We start from the raw sequence: 15,091 nt of genomic DNA, 5'->3' as shown, positions 1-15,091 counted from the left end.
GAAGGTCTTACACTTTATTTAGGTTCTACTCTATGTTGTCCTTGCTTACTGTAGACAGCAACAGTACTTTTATACTTTTTATGTATTTTAAGACTATTGGAAGACATTACACATTTATAAACTACAAGGACAGTGTATTGTGCGCACAGGAGGCTGTTTCATTCTTTTTTGTGAATTTCCATTAGTGCCATAAAACCATTAGCAAACACTGTAGCTTTAAAGTGGGATTTCTTTTATACTTTCTTTTACTTTTTTTTTTGTACTTCTCATTATGAAGTGAATGTAGATTGCCCGGTGTATTGCCTGTAGAATAATGTAGTTCCCTATAAGCCTCGCTCTCACTATACAATTGTGTCTGACACTAGACACGATACTTCCCAAGAAAGGCTCGATTCAGGTCCAGGTCACATAAATTCATTATATATATTACGAGGAATTATTGTGATATACAGCTGGGAAGCACTCTCAACAGTTTGGTATAAATGTCAATAAATTCATGTACTTACTAAATAATTGTAGGCCTTATTTTCCCTGTTGGTTTTGCATCTTTGGATGACCCTGGAAAAAGGATTAAATCACATTATATATGGTATTAAAAAGGTCTTTGAAGTCTCTTTGGTTAACCCTGCCCAAACACACTTTGTTGCAGGACACAAAAGCAAGCATAACAGTCGGCTGAGGAAAAAAGGAGCAGACCTCAGTGAACTTCAAAGTGCCATTGAATCTATAAAGAGGACGCAGGAGGACATTAACAGGTGAGATGGAGCTTTAGTCTCACTGTACCACGGCCTTAATGTGATGCCTGCGTTTTGAGCATCTACATATAACTCCTGTGTGTTTTTAGGAGCATCAGTGTGCTGCGCAGCCGTGCGACGGGCCGGGCGGAGGGCGGCTCTTTCCTCCAGCAGCGCGACTACGTCATCATCGTTTTCCTCATCCTCCTTCAGGTCCTGATCAACTATGTCTTCAAGTAGCAGCCATAACCCCTCAGAGAGAGTGACGCCCTCACACACACACACACACACACACACACACACACACACACACACACTCTCTCTGAACGTTAGCCGTCACAGCAGGGGGGGAGGGGGACTAAGAGACGTGAACTTTTACCTCTCACAATAAGTGACTGCGACAGTCTCCTCCAACTCTCTTCTTCTCTGTCTTTATTAAGTCCAACTACACACGTCCAGAAAAGTGGACACTTCCACACAAAAACAGACCTTTTTTAAAACTTTATTTTTAACCAGTCCATTCCAAAACTCTGGGGAGATCCACAGATTTCAAAGCGGAGAGGAGCAGCGATAAGGAGAGATCGCTGCAGGGGAGATTTTGGTGTGATGAAGTCTCGACTGCCACTCTGGAGCTTATTGATTTGCCTCGATGTAAGAGGCAAAGACAGCAGCCATTTTTTAGCTGTTGATTGTTTGTTTTTTTCCGATGGAGTGAAACTACTCTGTTGATTCACATTTCACCTCAAACGACAGGGAACCTTCTAACAATGGAGACGAGTACCACGACTCAGATGGTAACAAAAAAAACCCAACTTTAATTTTAATGTTTTTTTTGTTTTTTTTTTATCGTTTTGTTTCTTTGCTTGGTGTGTCCTTTGTGTATAGAGGTCTGCTTGGAACAAAAAGCGGTGATAAGGGAGAGAAAAACAAAGTGGTCCAATTTATGTGACTTTTATTTTTTTATTATCAGATACTTTCATATCGACAGGGGTTTCCGGACATGGAAATGAACGAGGAAGACAAATAACACAAGTCAAAAGGAACAGAAGCTATAATTTCTGCTGTATAATAAAACTTCACCTTTTGCATACAAAGTCAATGTTTCAAGAAAAAAGTTAAATGTTTGACACAATGTCCTTGTATACTGTAGGTAGCATGTACAGACAGAGGAGCGTGATTAGGACATTAGCCCTATGTACAGTATTTTGTCTTAAGGCACAAATGCACTGGAAACGTCAGTTGTTTGTGTTGTCGATGCGGTCATCATTTTCGACTTGGGTTCAAGTGGACATCCGAATAGTTTTAAATTTCTGCTCTGACGGGGTTCAGAGCATCAACGGAGGGGTCAAAAAAGATCAGTTTTGTGAATTTTCCATGTGCTTCAGTGACCACTGCCCTAGTTTCAGGGAAAGGGAGTTGATATGTTTTTAATGGAAGTCGGCATTATGTAACAACTGCCTTCAACTGGCAAGTTAAAGGAATAGAACAGGAAATACGTTTATCACTGTCCGTTCAATACAGCCAGCAGCTGGTTAGCTTAGCTTAGCATAAAGACTGGAAACAGGAAAACTAGCCTTGCTATGTCCAAATGTAACAAAATCCACCTTCCAGCCCCTCTTAAACCTTACTTATTAACATGTTATATCTCATTGGTTTAATCTGTACACAAAACTACATGTAAACACATTCGTTTTACTGTGCGGGCTATTTTTTGTAATCACCCTAAGCTTTCCAGGCAACCAGCAGAGACTGGCTAAGAGAAATTCTGCCTAAGAATTAGTCACTTTGGTTTTTGTACAGATTAAACAAATGAGATACAGCGTGTTTATTGGGGAGCTTTAGAGCTGCTGGTAGGCGGATTTTGTTACATTTGGACGGAGCCAGGCTAACTAACTAACAGACTGCTGTCTTTAACTTCATATGTACTCGACAGACTGAGCGGTATCAATCCTCTCATACTGCAAGAAAGTGCTTTTCCCAAAGTAAAGTCTTACTGTTCCTTCAAAATTGTTATTTAAATTGCAGAGTAAAGTTGTGCAACCATATAGATGAAATATAAAACTTCTGTGACTTCTGTGCCATCATGGCAGAGTCAAATTCAGAGCACCAGTTATTGCTTCCAGTGTTTTTGTGCCTCAGATGTTCACCAGGAGAACTAGAATATAGACACTTTATTAAGCTACTAGTGGGAGGAGGAGATAGACTTTTTCTAATTACTACTATCACCATAGTAAACCATTCCAAATGTACGCAAGTACCAGCCAAACTCAGTGTGTAGAGTAGACGTCGGCCCCGTTCACTGTGTAAATATCCAACGGGGTGGCTCGTTCCTCGCAAGTAGCGCGTGGTGTTTCAACACCAAGGTTCGCAATACAGACACTCCCGCGCTGTGCACAAGCCAGTCTTTTTCAACCTTGTGTGTCTTTTTGTCTACTGCTCTGTAGATACACATGGACAAACAACAACAGATTAGTGGGGTACACAATTAGATTCCCATTGATCCAAATGGTCTCAAGAAGTTGCTGTTATTCAGCAGTTGTTGCAGAAGTAAGGAACGTTGGCAACTTTGTTCGTATACATCGTGGTTCCAATCTGTTGCCTTCCTCATTGGAAACATGACTGTTGACATTTTAAAGTCTCAGAAACAGTACGCTAGATAGCAAAGTTCAGAAATAAATAGTGGACATTATACCCTGAAAATGTACACTGTGCTTATGAGGATTAGGACTTATGAGGACGCACTAGGTTAAGTGCTGTGTTAAGCACTACTAAAGACAAACAAACTCCCAGGAGTCTAGTTTGTATACTGTAAACTTAGTTTGGATCCTGTATTTGTTTTTAGTATCAACCAAGGATGAAGGCAGCATATTAGAACCTACACCTGACCTTTTTACACAGTCTGTCAGGATTTTCTCCTAAGATGCAAGTAACTAACTACTAATTGAGGCAATTCAAAAAGATCCTAACCATTTATGGACAATATCTGATTATTGGTTTTGTATATCTCTTCGCCTGTCCTGATGTTAGCCTTGTCGACGTTTACATATCTGATTGCCTCCGCCGTCAGCAGACTGTTGAGCGATGGAAACTTTGTAACGCTAACACAGGTATAAAGAAAAAGTGGTAGCATCGTCGGGAGCCAGCTGTGACCCCCGTAAAGTTACCCGGCTGGCCCGTGTGTATCTGTACGTGTATTTTTGTGTATCCTCATTGCCTCGATCGCTCATCTTAAACAGAGAATCCAGATGTTAGAATGTGGAGAAATAAGTATATACCAGTGCCTTCTAGAGTCGGACTGGGGTTGGGGTAGATAGGGGGTTTTAACTGAGGTGGTAGGAGGTCGGCAGGGATGTGGTGGGCGTGGTGTGGAGCATTCAAACGTAGCCAGAGTCCAAGTTTCAAGGTAGTAATGAAGGGAATAAAAGCATTGGTGAGGGGACCTGGACCTGGACCTGGGAGTTGGGACCCTGGCGGCGGCTGTAGTCACTGTAGTGTTTTAGAGCGGACGTGCCATACGAAGCCTTAGAAACAAGTCTGAATCCTGCTCCACAGCTCGCCACCCCACCAAGCTCCCGCCTCCCCTCCTGAAGCGTCGCCATAGTAACTCACCCGTAGGTTTCCGGATGCTGATTCCTGCCACAGGAGAGCGAGGGAGGGAAAGAGACCACTCCTCTCCCTTGTCGTCCTTGTCCCTCTCTCGCTCTCTCACACACCAAATTCAGAGGGAAATAAACATCTCTTACGTTTGTTGTTGTCGCTGTATCTGTAAAAGAATGCATTTTATTTATTCCTCTTTTGTATGTGGGTTTATGTTCTGCTTTGTAGCATTAGGTCACCGTTCTGTTTGTTTTTTCTTTAACATTTTTCAACGCTGATTTTAAAATCACACACTGTTGGTTTTATTCCACTCCTCGCCGCTTGGTGTCACACTCAAGCGACTGTCCTACACTTGTGCACACTGTCAATATCAACTTCCCCTCCCCCCCAATCCCCCCTTCCCCCCCACACACACACACACATACCTACCCTTTTGCCTATCTGAGTACCTGAATATATTTACTGTATCTCCATGGCAACTATAACTTCCTGAAAGTTTATGGTCACATGTAACATAACAGAGAATAAAAACAAATGACATCCAGGGGTCTTCTGTTTGTGTTTGGTGTGAAGATGCACATAACAGTCCAAAGCATCTGTATATGGGATTTCTTATTCATTCTGTATTTACTGATATTTTAAAAGGGGGTGCTGACATTACTGCTTGGATTGTCTTCTCTTAAAAAGTGTCCATTCAAATTTGATGTGTGGTTCTGTAACTGGAAAAACATGAAACTTGGAGAGAATATAGACCAAAACATAAACAAGGTATCATTATGCAAATGGATAAAACGTGTAGGTGACAAAGATAGAAACACGTCACTCGGAGAATTAAACACTACAAATCCTGGCCAAGACTGGGCTAGATTGGAGAAAATAATCAAAATAACGTCAGAAAAAAAAAACAAATGGGGGAAAATAAATGAATAGCAAGCAAGATAAAATGAAAGTAAATTGAAACAGCACTGACACATGGATTGAAGTCACATTGTATGCGAGAGAAATAGGACAAAGGGAATTGGTTTAGGATTTTACAGATTTAAATCAGATTTATTTACGCTTGTTTGGAATTGCTGCTTGGTTGCCATCTTATCAAATAAACATTTTCATCTTCCAGTTAAAAAGTAACTTCTTTATTTTTATCTTTCATTTTAATCTCCCTCTTTAGATGCAATTTTCAGCAACGGGAAGGCCTTGAAGCAGCCAGTTGATGCTAATTTAAATTTGAAAAAGAATAGAAAGGGATAAAAGATGAATAATACATTCATGTAATATGAGCATGAAAATGCATGTACATTGGCCTCATTAATTATGTATTGGCTCTAATAAGCCAATGTTATTAAAATATTTAAATCACCAAATGAAATAATGGTTATAGTTTCATTTGCCTTCTTAAATGAACCTTTATTATCCAAAGTGGTTGACATTTAAAGGTAAAAACAACCAAAAGTGATCCTTTGCAATATTCTCCATTGTTTGAAATGATTTGGTTCACCGTAAAACAGCACAGCCACCATTAGAGGGAGATAGAGAGTCTTCTTTCAGCCTGGGAACCATTTGGTTAGAGCTGATTAGACCTGTCATTGTGATTTCCTGAACCACACACACACACACACATCTGTATCCGGCTGTGATCCCGTACATCAGGTTCACCATATTTTCTAATAATCTGACACTTCCTAGGAAGCCTGGAGGTTACAGAGGGTTGAGGCTGGACTGCTGCAGTTTCATATCCATGGATCAGGCCTTCAGCAGTTATTTTAGTGCCCTTGAGCAATGCACCTAACCCCGCAGCTGTTCCAGTAACAAGAGGTAGAAGCCCGAGATTGTGCTACTGCCAATATGAAGGTGAAAAGGGATTTAGGGCTTGTGTTCTCATAAAGTATTTGCCATACTTTTGAATGTAGTACCACTTTATTCATCCATTATGAGTCAGAACAAAATATAAGAAAGTAGATTAGAACACAGATTATTTCAGGATACATGACACTGGGCCTGTTACATATTTGTGGCATTAAAATTGCAAATGTGAAATCATAAAACCAGCCCTTAAAAACAACATTTTCCTGATAAGAAATCAACTTCTGAAATCCTCACACCCCACATTCAAAGCACCAGTGTGTAGGGTTAAGTGGTATCTAGCACTGAAGTTGCAGATTACAACTAACTGAACACCACTCGCGTTTGTGGATAAAAACAGCTGACTCTAAGGTAACGAAAACACAATTCCTACATTCATGTGATAATACACAAATGAAAATACACCTATAAATATTATATTCCATTTCTGCCAGTAGAACTTTACACTCTGCATTTAATAAAAAACACATGAATAACACCGATCACTGTTCTTGAATGTCACCAAACTGCAGCTCGAAAGTCTTTGAAAGTGATGTCCAAGTGAGCTCGAGCAGCCCAAGTCTATCCAGACTGCAGTCTGAATCATTGGCCAGGCTTCCCCACTGTCATTTCCTCAGCCAAGGACGTTGACGAAGGTTGATAGAGCAGAACAGTCCTTCCTGTCCATCTCAGATAACAACAAAACATCTGATATCAATCCCCACTCTGTCCCTTCCCTACGTTGCTCTGCTGCTTAGTATCAACACCCTGGTCCTGCTAGGGAGGGAGAGAAAGGAGGGACAGTGGAAAAACCTGTGAGGAGAGAAGGGTAGGGGGGAGGCAGGAGGGAAAGAAAGTGATTGGCAAGGAAGAAAAAAGGCAGAGGAAGCAAACAAGGAAGGAAGGGCGACGTGGAAGGGAGAAAAGGGGGGAGAGAGGGACCAAGGGATGGAGAGAAAGGGAAAGTTGTATAAAAGATAGATGGGAAGGAAGGAGCAATTAAGATGATGAAGAGTAGCGAGATGGTTTACCATCCAGCTCAGTTCCTGACAGTTTACCCAAATTGATAAACATAATTTATTAGTTTCTGCATTAAATAGTTGATTGATTAGAAATTAGCGTTTCTTAAGAACTTTTGTCATTCAACCAAATTTAAACCAACATACTCCTGTTTAAATAAATATCACAAAGTCAATACTTTTTCAGAAAATTGTTATTCCAACATTTATATAGATATACCACTAAAGTTACTTTCACTGACGCTTTTTCCAGACAGGTATTACAGGTCAGTTTAAACTTGAATTAACCCATGTAGGTTTTATCTACACTGTAGAAGTCAAAGGCTAGTGGACTTGCAAGTCCCAATTAAAGGACCAGTGCGTGGGAATTAATGGCATCTGCCGTCGTAGTTGCAGATTGCAACTCACTCGCTTCACCCTCCCTTTCCAAGCACAGGAGAAACTACAGTGGCCCGGGCCAGAGTTGGGTTTCTCCCTTCTCGGCTACAGTAGAAACATAGCGGCTCAACATGGCAGCCACCATGGAAGGCTCGTGGATATAAACAACTCATTCTAAAGTAACAAAAACAGGATTCTTATTTTATACACTAATGAAAATGAAAAATTATATTCCATTTATGACAATAGAGCCTCCTTTCAAATTCTCCACCCCAAAGCAGGTGGTCCAGCCTGTAAGAGACCGAAACAAGAGGTGCTTTTGGGTGGGCTTGTAACGTTAAAAAGTATGCAAGATTGACACCAGGAAATTGCTATCAAAGAGTGGGACAAAGAGTCCAACTTTATCTGTCCATTTGTGGTAGCATATACCGTCTTTATCAGAGCTGTTTAGCTGAAAACAGCTGCCCGCTGCTGCTTGCTAAATGAGGCTAAAAACCTTTGTAGAGCTTCAGTGGGGGGCAATTCTCAACATTACACATAGTCATTGCTCATATACAAAATATTGATGACTAGAGTTTTAATTTTCATTGTCTATGTGTGTAAATTTAAGAGAGAATTCCAAGCCAATCCGATGATTAGTCTAAGGTGTACGACTGACACTAGAGATGATCAGAGGAAGAGCGTTTTTCCCACCATCATTGGGGCAGGGACTGAAGTACGGATAGAGTTTCTCAGTGAACTTACAGCCACTAAAGGAGAAGATAAGATCTGCAGCATCTACGTCATAAAAGAAGACCAGACCCGCCTCATAATCCACATACACCCCTACCGTCTGCGGCTTCAACTTCAGAGAGAGACGGATAGAAGGACCAGCAAGAGCTCTGTACTCATTTTCATTTCTTAACCATATAGCCCAATAGCCATTCTCAGGGCACAGTGTGTTTTCTCCCGTTCTGTTGACCGACTCTCTAGCCACTCCTAAATCCCACTTAGTTTTCCCTTTAACCTGAACCTCATAGTAAAATCTTCCTGAAGAGAAACTCTGCTTTCCTAAGACTGTGCATGAGGACATTCTCTCTGGGTTGTCTGGGAGACTCTTCTTAACATCACCACAATTCACTCTTTTCCCATCAGCAGACACGATGAGATAGGGATTAGCAGTATCAGGATCAAGAGTCACATCCACTGCGTACTGCTGGACCCTACTAAGTTCAGCACCGGTCCACAGCTTCTTCATCTCTTCACTGAGTGTCTCCTCCAGCTGAGCCACAGCTTTCCACATAGTTCCCTTACATGATGAGTAGACTTTGATTTTTTTCCAGTCCTTGGTGTTGGGAGCAGGGTTCAAAGATGGGAAACTTTGGAGGAGCTGGAGGGGGTCTTCAGTACACGAGAGCTGCTTCAGCTCTGTGCTTCTCTTCATCAGCTCAGAGATCTCCATTTCTAGCTCTTTGATGTAGCCTTTAGCCCCTTTTTCTGTTGTTTTCTGTTTCTGGTCAATCATGTCGATGAGCTGATCCAGGCCTTTCTTAACAGACTGGATCAGAGCAGTAAAGACCTGCACACTGTCTGCTGTCTCTCTGTCTGCATCTTCCTTGCTGAGCTTCACTGACCGTTTGATCTGCTCAATCTTCAGTCGTCTCTCCTGGATCATCTGCTGAACTTCAGCCTCCGAGTCTCCAAGCTCAGCCTTCTTTCCTTCATATTCCGTTTCAAGAGGAACAATATGATGTATCTTGTGATCTGTCCCAATGCATACCTGACACACACACATCTGGTCATTCTTGCAGAACAGCTCCAGAGGTCTATCATGCTTCTTACACATCCTGCCTTCCAGGTTCTTCACAGGATCTATCAGCTTATGTCTCTTCAGGCCTGGGATTCTCTGATGAGGCTCCAGATGAGTCTCACAGTAGGAGGCCAGACACACCAGGCAGGACTTCAGGGCCTTCAGTTTGGTTTCAGTGCAGACATCACAGACAACATCTCCTGGTTTGGCTCGTTGCTGCTCTGAGCTTCTGATGATTTCCTTTACATGGGACTGTCTGAACTGAGCAGCCATCTCAGATATGAAAGTGTTGACATACAGCTCAGGTCTTCTGTGAAAACGTTTATTACACATGGGACACAGGCATTGGACATTAATATTCCAGAGTTCTGTGATGCAGGTCTTGCAGAAGTTGTGTCCACATGGTATGGTGACTGGATCAGTGAACACATCCAGACAGATGGAGCACAGAAACTGATCTTCAGAGAGAAGGCTGTTGGCTGCTGCCATGTCTACACCGTAAGAACAAAAGTGAAAGTGTAAAATAACATAATTAAAACATTACAATATTAGAAAATCTGTTTGTATCTGTAACCATAACATTTTATTAGTAAGCAACACTGGTTTTGAATTATTTAGTCATTCAGACCTTTGAAATGTTATTTAAAGAACTGTAATTTTCCATCTATATACAGCTAACTTCTGATAACTTATGTCTGTAAGTTGTTTAAACAGTTATTTCTATTTCTAGAATAATTTCTATTTTATTTACTTACCTGTGTTTGTAGTAGAAGATGTTGTATTGATGAGATTTTTGTTTAACTAAGTGTTATTTTTTCTCCAGAGTAATGGAGTTTTGTCTTGAATGCAGTTCTGTTCACTCTCCGTGTTCTCTTTCCCTCGAAGTAATGTGATGCTGAAACATCCTGTCTTTCCTGTTTAACTCCACCTCTTACTGCAGGTGAACTGGTCATGTTTTATTTGTTATGTTTGGTTAAGGCAAGGACCCAAATGCAAGGCAGATTTAGAGTTTTTTTTTTTTAGAGGCTGGCAGGCAGGCAGGCAGGCAGGCAGGCAGGCAGGCAGGCAGGTTCTCCAGAGCTGGGAGGAGGGTAGCAGTCACAGAGAGACAGGAGAAAAAACTAAATGCAGGAGTACAGCCATGGCCATGACATCATTCCCTTCTTCAGATTTGGACAGGATTATAGTGGCATGAAACTGGCACAGTATAAATTTACCTTTTGTAAATTGCTTTACAAAACTAGACATTGCATTTTTTTGTTTTTGAGATATCCTGCTACAGTGAGTAACAGACAAACAGGACCAAAATCACAACTGAATACAGAGGATTCACCCAAATCTTTTCACTTTTATTACATGACATTCTTTCAATGTAAAAACAATGCAAAATTTTGTCCAATTCATAAAAGGCTCTTCAGAAAATGTGTCCATCCAACACTTAATAGACACTAGACAACACTGCAATTATATATATGTACAATACTGATACAGTAATAAAAAACATTTTAATTTATCACAGAGTTGTTGCCACGAGTGCTTCTCGTTCTTGATTATATATTTATTCTGTAAAAAAGAATTGCAGTTATCAGAGTAGATGTGATTGAACTTGACTTGAATTAATTAATGGATAATGAAACCTCAGGAAGAGTCACAGAGGAGGGATCCCTCCTCCCAGGACAGACAGATATGCAACAGATGTGGCATAGACACACAAACAAACAAAATCATATATATACAAATACTGATGACACAATATCTGATACATGAAGATTATCAAATATATGTGAATAATATGGATCCAGCAGGACATCGAACAACGTCAGGTGTCGCCAAGTGAGACACAGGACGTCGTCTTCACCATCGAGACATTCACCACCTCATGACTCTTGCTTTCTGGGTGAATGAGGATGGCACCCCATTGACAGTATGAACCCGCCTTCATCTGTGTTTTGTTAATTTAGGACTATGACATTTCAGGAAGGCACAATAGTCTATTCCAACATCATGGCAAGCCCCTCTCCCCCCGTTTCCAATCTTAAGAGACCCAGCCACACTGCAGCACTTAGCTGTCTAGCCACCCTCTCATTGTTAATTTATGCAAAACACTCACTAATACTGCAGCCTTCCTTTTACATGGGCTTCTATCAAATAAATGCTCATATTAATACCAAGTTCTACTAGCAACCAAATCCCAAAATATAATGCTATCAAGCTACTTCTAAACTACATGTCCTGTCGCTAACATGGAAACTATTCCTGCTAATGTTCAAAGATGCTACCTTGAATTCTAGAACAGGCCTGCTGGAGAAATATGTTGTTGCACACGTGCTTTATACGTTCCTGAGACACTGTGTCAACACAACTGCGTGTCTGCTTCTTTTGATTTATTCAAAGAGTCCAGTGTCTAACATTAAGCAGGATCTATTGGCAGAAATAGAATATTACATTTACAGCATTCAAGTAAGTTCTTTAGAAAATCTATTCATTAGTCAAATACGTGTTAATGACAGGAGAGATTATCAGAGGGGCAGAGTTTCTACCACCATCATTGAGACATGGACTGAAGTACGGATAGAGTTTCTCTGTGAATTTACAGCCAGTAAAGGAGAAGATAAGATCTGCAGCATCTACATCATAAAAAGAGACCAGACCTTCCTCATAATCCACAAACACTCCCACCTTCTGAGGTTTAGACTTCAGTGAGAGACAGACAGGAGGGCTGGTGTTAGCATGATATACATTTCCATTTCTCAACCACACAGTCCAGTATCCATTTCTGGGGCAAACTTTAATTTCTCCCTTCCTGTTTACTGACTCTCTGGCTACTCCTAAAGTCCAGTCAGTCTTCTCTTTAACCATAACCTCATAGTAAAATCTTTCTGAAGAGAAACTTTGATTTCCTAACACACCACAACACGAGGTAAATCTCTCTGGGTTGTCTGGAAGATTCTGTCGTACATCACCATGAGTTACTCGTTTGCAATCGCCAGACAGGATGAGTTTAGGATAAGCTGTTTCTGGATTGAGAGTCACATTCACTGCATACTGCTGGACGCTCTTCAGTTCAGCCTCAAGCAGTTTCTTCATCTCTTTACGGAGTGTCTTCCCCAGCTTAGCCACAGCTCTCCTCACTGTCCCCTCATACGATGAGTGAACTCTGACCTCTGTCCAGTCCTTGGTGGGAGGAACAGTGTTCAAAGATGGGAAGCTTTGGAGGAGGTAGAGGTGGTCCTCTGTGCTCGAGAGCTGCGCCAGTTCAGAGCTTCTCTTCATCAGCTCAGAGATCTCCATTTCTACCTCTTTGATGAAGCCTTTAGCCCGCTTCTCTGTTGTTTTTCTCTTCTGTTCAAACAAGTCAAAGAGCTGAACCAGACCTTCTTCGACAAACTGTGTTATATTAGAAAAAACCTGCACACTGTCTGTTAGCTCTCTATCGGTTTCTATCTCGCTGAGCTCCTCTGAGTGTTTGAGCTCCTGAATCTTTAATTGTCTCTCGTGAATCATCTGCTGAATTTTAGTCTCTGTCATCCTAAATTTTGCTTTCCTTTCTTCATATTCATCTTTCAAAGAAACAATATGATGTCTCTTGTGATCTGACTCTGTGCAGAACTGACACACACATATCTGGTCAGCTTTACAAAACAGCTCCAGAGGTCTATCATGCTTCTTACACATCCTGCCTTCCAGGTTCTTCACAGGATCTATCAGCTTATGTCTCTTCAGGCCTGGGATTCTCTGATGAGGCTCCAGATGAGTCTCACAGTAGGAGGCCAGACACACCAGGCAGGACTTCAGGGCCTTCAGTTTGGTTTCAGTGCAGACGTCACAGACAACATCTCCTGGTTTGGCTCGTTGCTGCTCTGAGCTTCTGGTGATTTCCTTTACACGGGACTGTCTGAACTGAGCAGCCATCTCAGATATGAAAGTGTTGACATATAGCTCAGGTCTTCTGTGAAAACGTTTATTACACATGGGACACAGGCATTGGACATTAATATTCCAGTGTTCTGTGATGCAGGTCTTGCAGAAGTTGTGTCCACATGGTATGGTGACTGGATCAGTGAACACATCCAGACAGATGGAGCACAGAAACTGATCTTCAGAGAGATGGCTGCTGGCTGCTGCCATGTCTAAGAACAAAAGTGAAAGTGTGAATAATAAAGCACGTAATTTAAACAGAGAAAATATTATTACTGTACTTACAAGCGTTTGTCGCGGACTATATTGTTGAGAAAGTTCTGATGAATGTTTAGTTTTCTTGAAAGGGGAACAGAGAAATACTTCCTGCCTGTTGCATTACTGAATCACTCTGAATTACTTTCAATTTCACTTAAGCAAATTGATGAACACACTCCTCCCCTTCCTCTGCTGCTTCTCCTTTTACTAAAGTTTAATAAAGCTGGAAATGTTGTTGTGATCTCCCACAGGTTTGGAAATAATTGGTCAATATTTCACATTTATAGAACTCAGTTTAACCAGAAATGTTGCACCAGTGTTGTTTAGTTGTTAAAGAGTTAATCCTTCAAGGTTCATTTCATTTCTTATACTACAACACATATTAATCAGCATTTCTATAAATGTGCCAGTGTAAGCCAGCTGGCTAATTTACAGTTACAGTTTTAGAAACATAGCAATATGTACTAAAACTAATGAGATAACAGGTTTGGAAATGCAAACATAACACAATAAAAAAAATGCACAAAGCAGTGCAGAATCATGCAGAGCAACAGGAAGCAGCTTAACACTGATGACCACATCCGCTCTTAAGTATAGAATAAAGTAGCAGACCACAAATTAGCAATGCCATGTATTAGAAGTGTGTGACCTTTCAGAGCCAGGTCTTAAAACTTTGTATGAAGATGTGGTATAGTTTTTTATTTCAGTATTTCACATCTGACAAGCTCTCCTTTAGAGGATTTTACAGTTCTGTTGAAGAGCAGACCTAGTAACCCTGTTATTTGAGCTTAAACAAATCAGACAAGCATCAAAGTATTTCATAAGAATGTTAAGGATGCTGTATTTGCCACATTGGATCCAGAGTTCGTGTTGATGACCTCAGAAAAATAATAGATTTGACTTTCTGGCCTTTTTCAGAAGTATTTATAGCTTTTCCGTTGATATTGCACCAGCCAGAAAGAGATAGGTACTAACACTGCGTTCAGTCAACTGACATAGCTTTCCTGTAATTCCATACCAGAGGATAAATATCATATCCATCAAACCTGACCGTACCTGAGTATACACATGAACTGTACTTGAGGCCACCTTTGTGGACGGCACACAGGTCCCTGATATGAATGTCTTGAGGCTTCCTGTTCTTCCTCAGAATGCATTAGTAGCTAGTAAGCTTTAAACATCTTCACCCTCTGCCATCGTTACATGTTCATGAATTTGTGGTTACTGACTTTGAAAATGCTCCACCAAGGACACATGGACAAGGTCTCCAGAGAGAGTAAAGCGTGCTGTCCGATCAATGCAGCGCAGTTAGTGTGTGATGTTTAAATTAAAGTACAGGTACAAGCCTGTACAGTTTTTTAAAAATGACTGCTATCAGCTGATGGGTACTATCCTTCCTCACCCCGCCTCTCCCGTTCACTTCCTCCAATCACAATCTTGATCCTCTTCCTCCAAAAATCTCATTTGGTTCATCCTGATGCTGAATGGGCTGAATGTCACTGTTGCTAGGATACATCATCCTGACGACTGGCTGGCTTTCCTTCAAGGCTAGGGAAGAA

The 15,091-nt window shown here is 41.1% G+C and overlaps 3 protein-coding genes across 12 annotated transcripts in view; 1 reads left to right on the top strand and 2 right to left on the bottom strand.

The window, feature by feature from the left end:
• osbpl8 (oxysterol binding protein-like 8) overlaps positions 1-4,875 on the top strand; it is an 89,488-nt gene extending 84,613 nt beyond the window's left edge. For all 9 annotated transcript variants that reach the window (XM_051392334.1, XM_051392331.1, XM_051392328.1 and 6 more), the window contains 2 exons: positions 650-755; positions 845-4,875. In XM_051392334.1, the coding sequence (XP_051248294.1) occupies positions 650-755; positions 845-974 (236 nt within the window). In that variant the 3' untranslated portion in view covers positions 975-4,875. The remainder of the gene's footprint in view (positions 1-649; positions 756-844) is intronic.
• A 1,351-nt stretch (positions 4,876-6,226) lies between these two features.
• On the bottom strand, positions 6,227-13,654 carry LOC127359196 (E3 ubiquitin-protein ligase TRIM21-like). Of its 2 annotated transcripts, none has more exons than XM_051393049.1 (2): positions 13,560-13,654; positions 6,227-9,847 (listed from the first exon to the last, which is right to left on the bottom strand). In XM_051393049.1, the coding sequence occupies exon 2, from the start codon at positions 9,843-9,845 to the stop codon at positions 8,208-8,210; it is 1,638 nt and encodes a 545-aa protein (XP_051249009.1). In that variant the 5' UTR covers positions 9,846-9,847; positions 13,560-13,654; the 3' UTR covers positions 6,227-8,207. The 2 variants fall into 2 exon arrangements, with proteins under 2 accessions (XP_051249009.1, XP_051249008.1); XM_051393048.1 differs by lacking the exon at positions 13,560-13,654 and adding an exon at positions 10,112-10,265.
• LOC127359195 (E3 ubiquitin-protein ligase TRIM39-like) lies at positions 10,685-13,551 on the bottom strand. The gene has a single exon (XM_051393047.1). It carries the CDS (start codon positions 13,482-13,484, stop codon positions 11,835-11,837), a length of 1,650 nt encoding a protein of 549 aa, XP_051249007.1. The 5' UTR covers positions 13,485-13,551; the 3' UTR covers positions 10,685-11,834.
• Positions 13,655-15,091: the final 1,437 nt, after the last annotated feature.

This window comes from Dicentrarchus labrax, unplaced genomic scaffold, assembly GCF_905237075.1.
Source record: "Dicentrarchus labrax unplaced genomic scaffold, dlabrax2021, whole genome shotgun sequence".
NCBI classification, from domain to species: domain Eukaryota; kingdom Metazoa; phylum Chordata; class Actinopteri; family Moronidae; genus Dicentrarchus; species Dicentrarchus labrax.
The sequence above is the reverse complement of the archived record's forward strand: the minus strand, read 5'-3'. Positions and strand labels throughout refer to the sequence as shown.

Coding starts and splice junctions, on each gene's coding strand:
- LOC127359196 (XM_051393049.1), bottom strand. CDS start 9,845: ATGGCAGCAGCCAACAGCCTTCTCTCTGAAGATCAGTTTCTGTGCTCC.
- LOC127359195 (XM_051393047.1), bottom strand. CDS start 13,484: ATGGCAGCAGCCAGCAGCCATCTCTCTGAAGATCAGTTTCTGTGCTCC.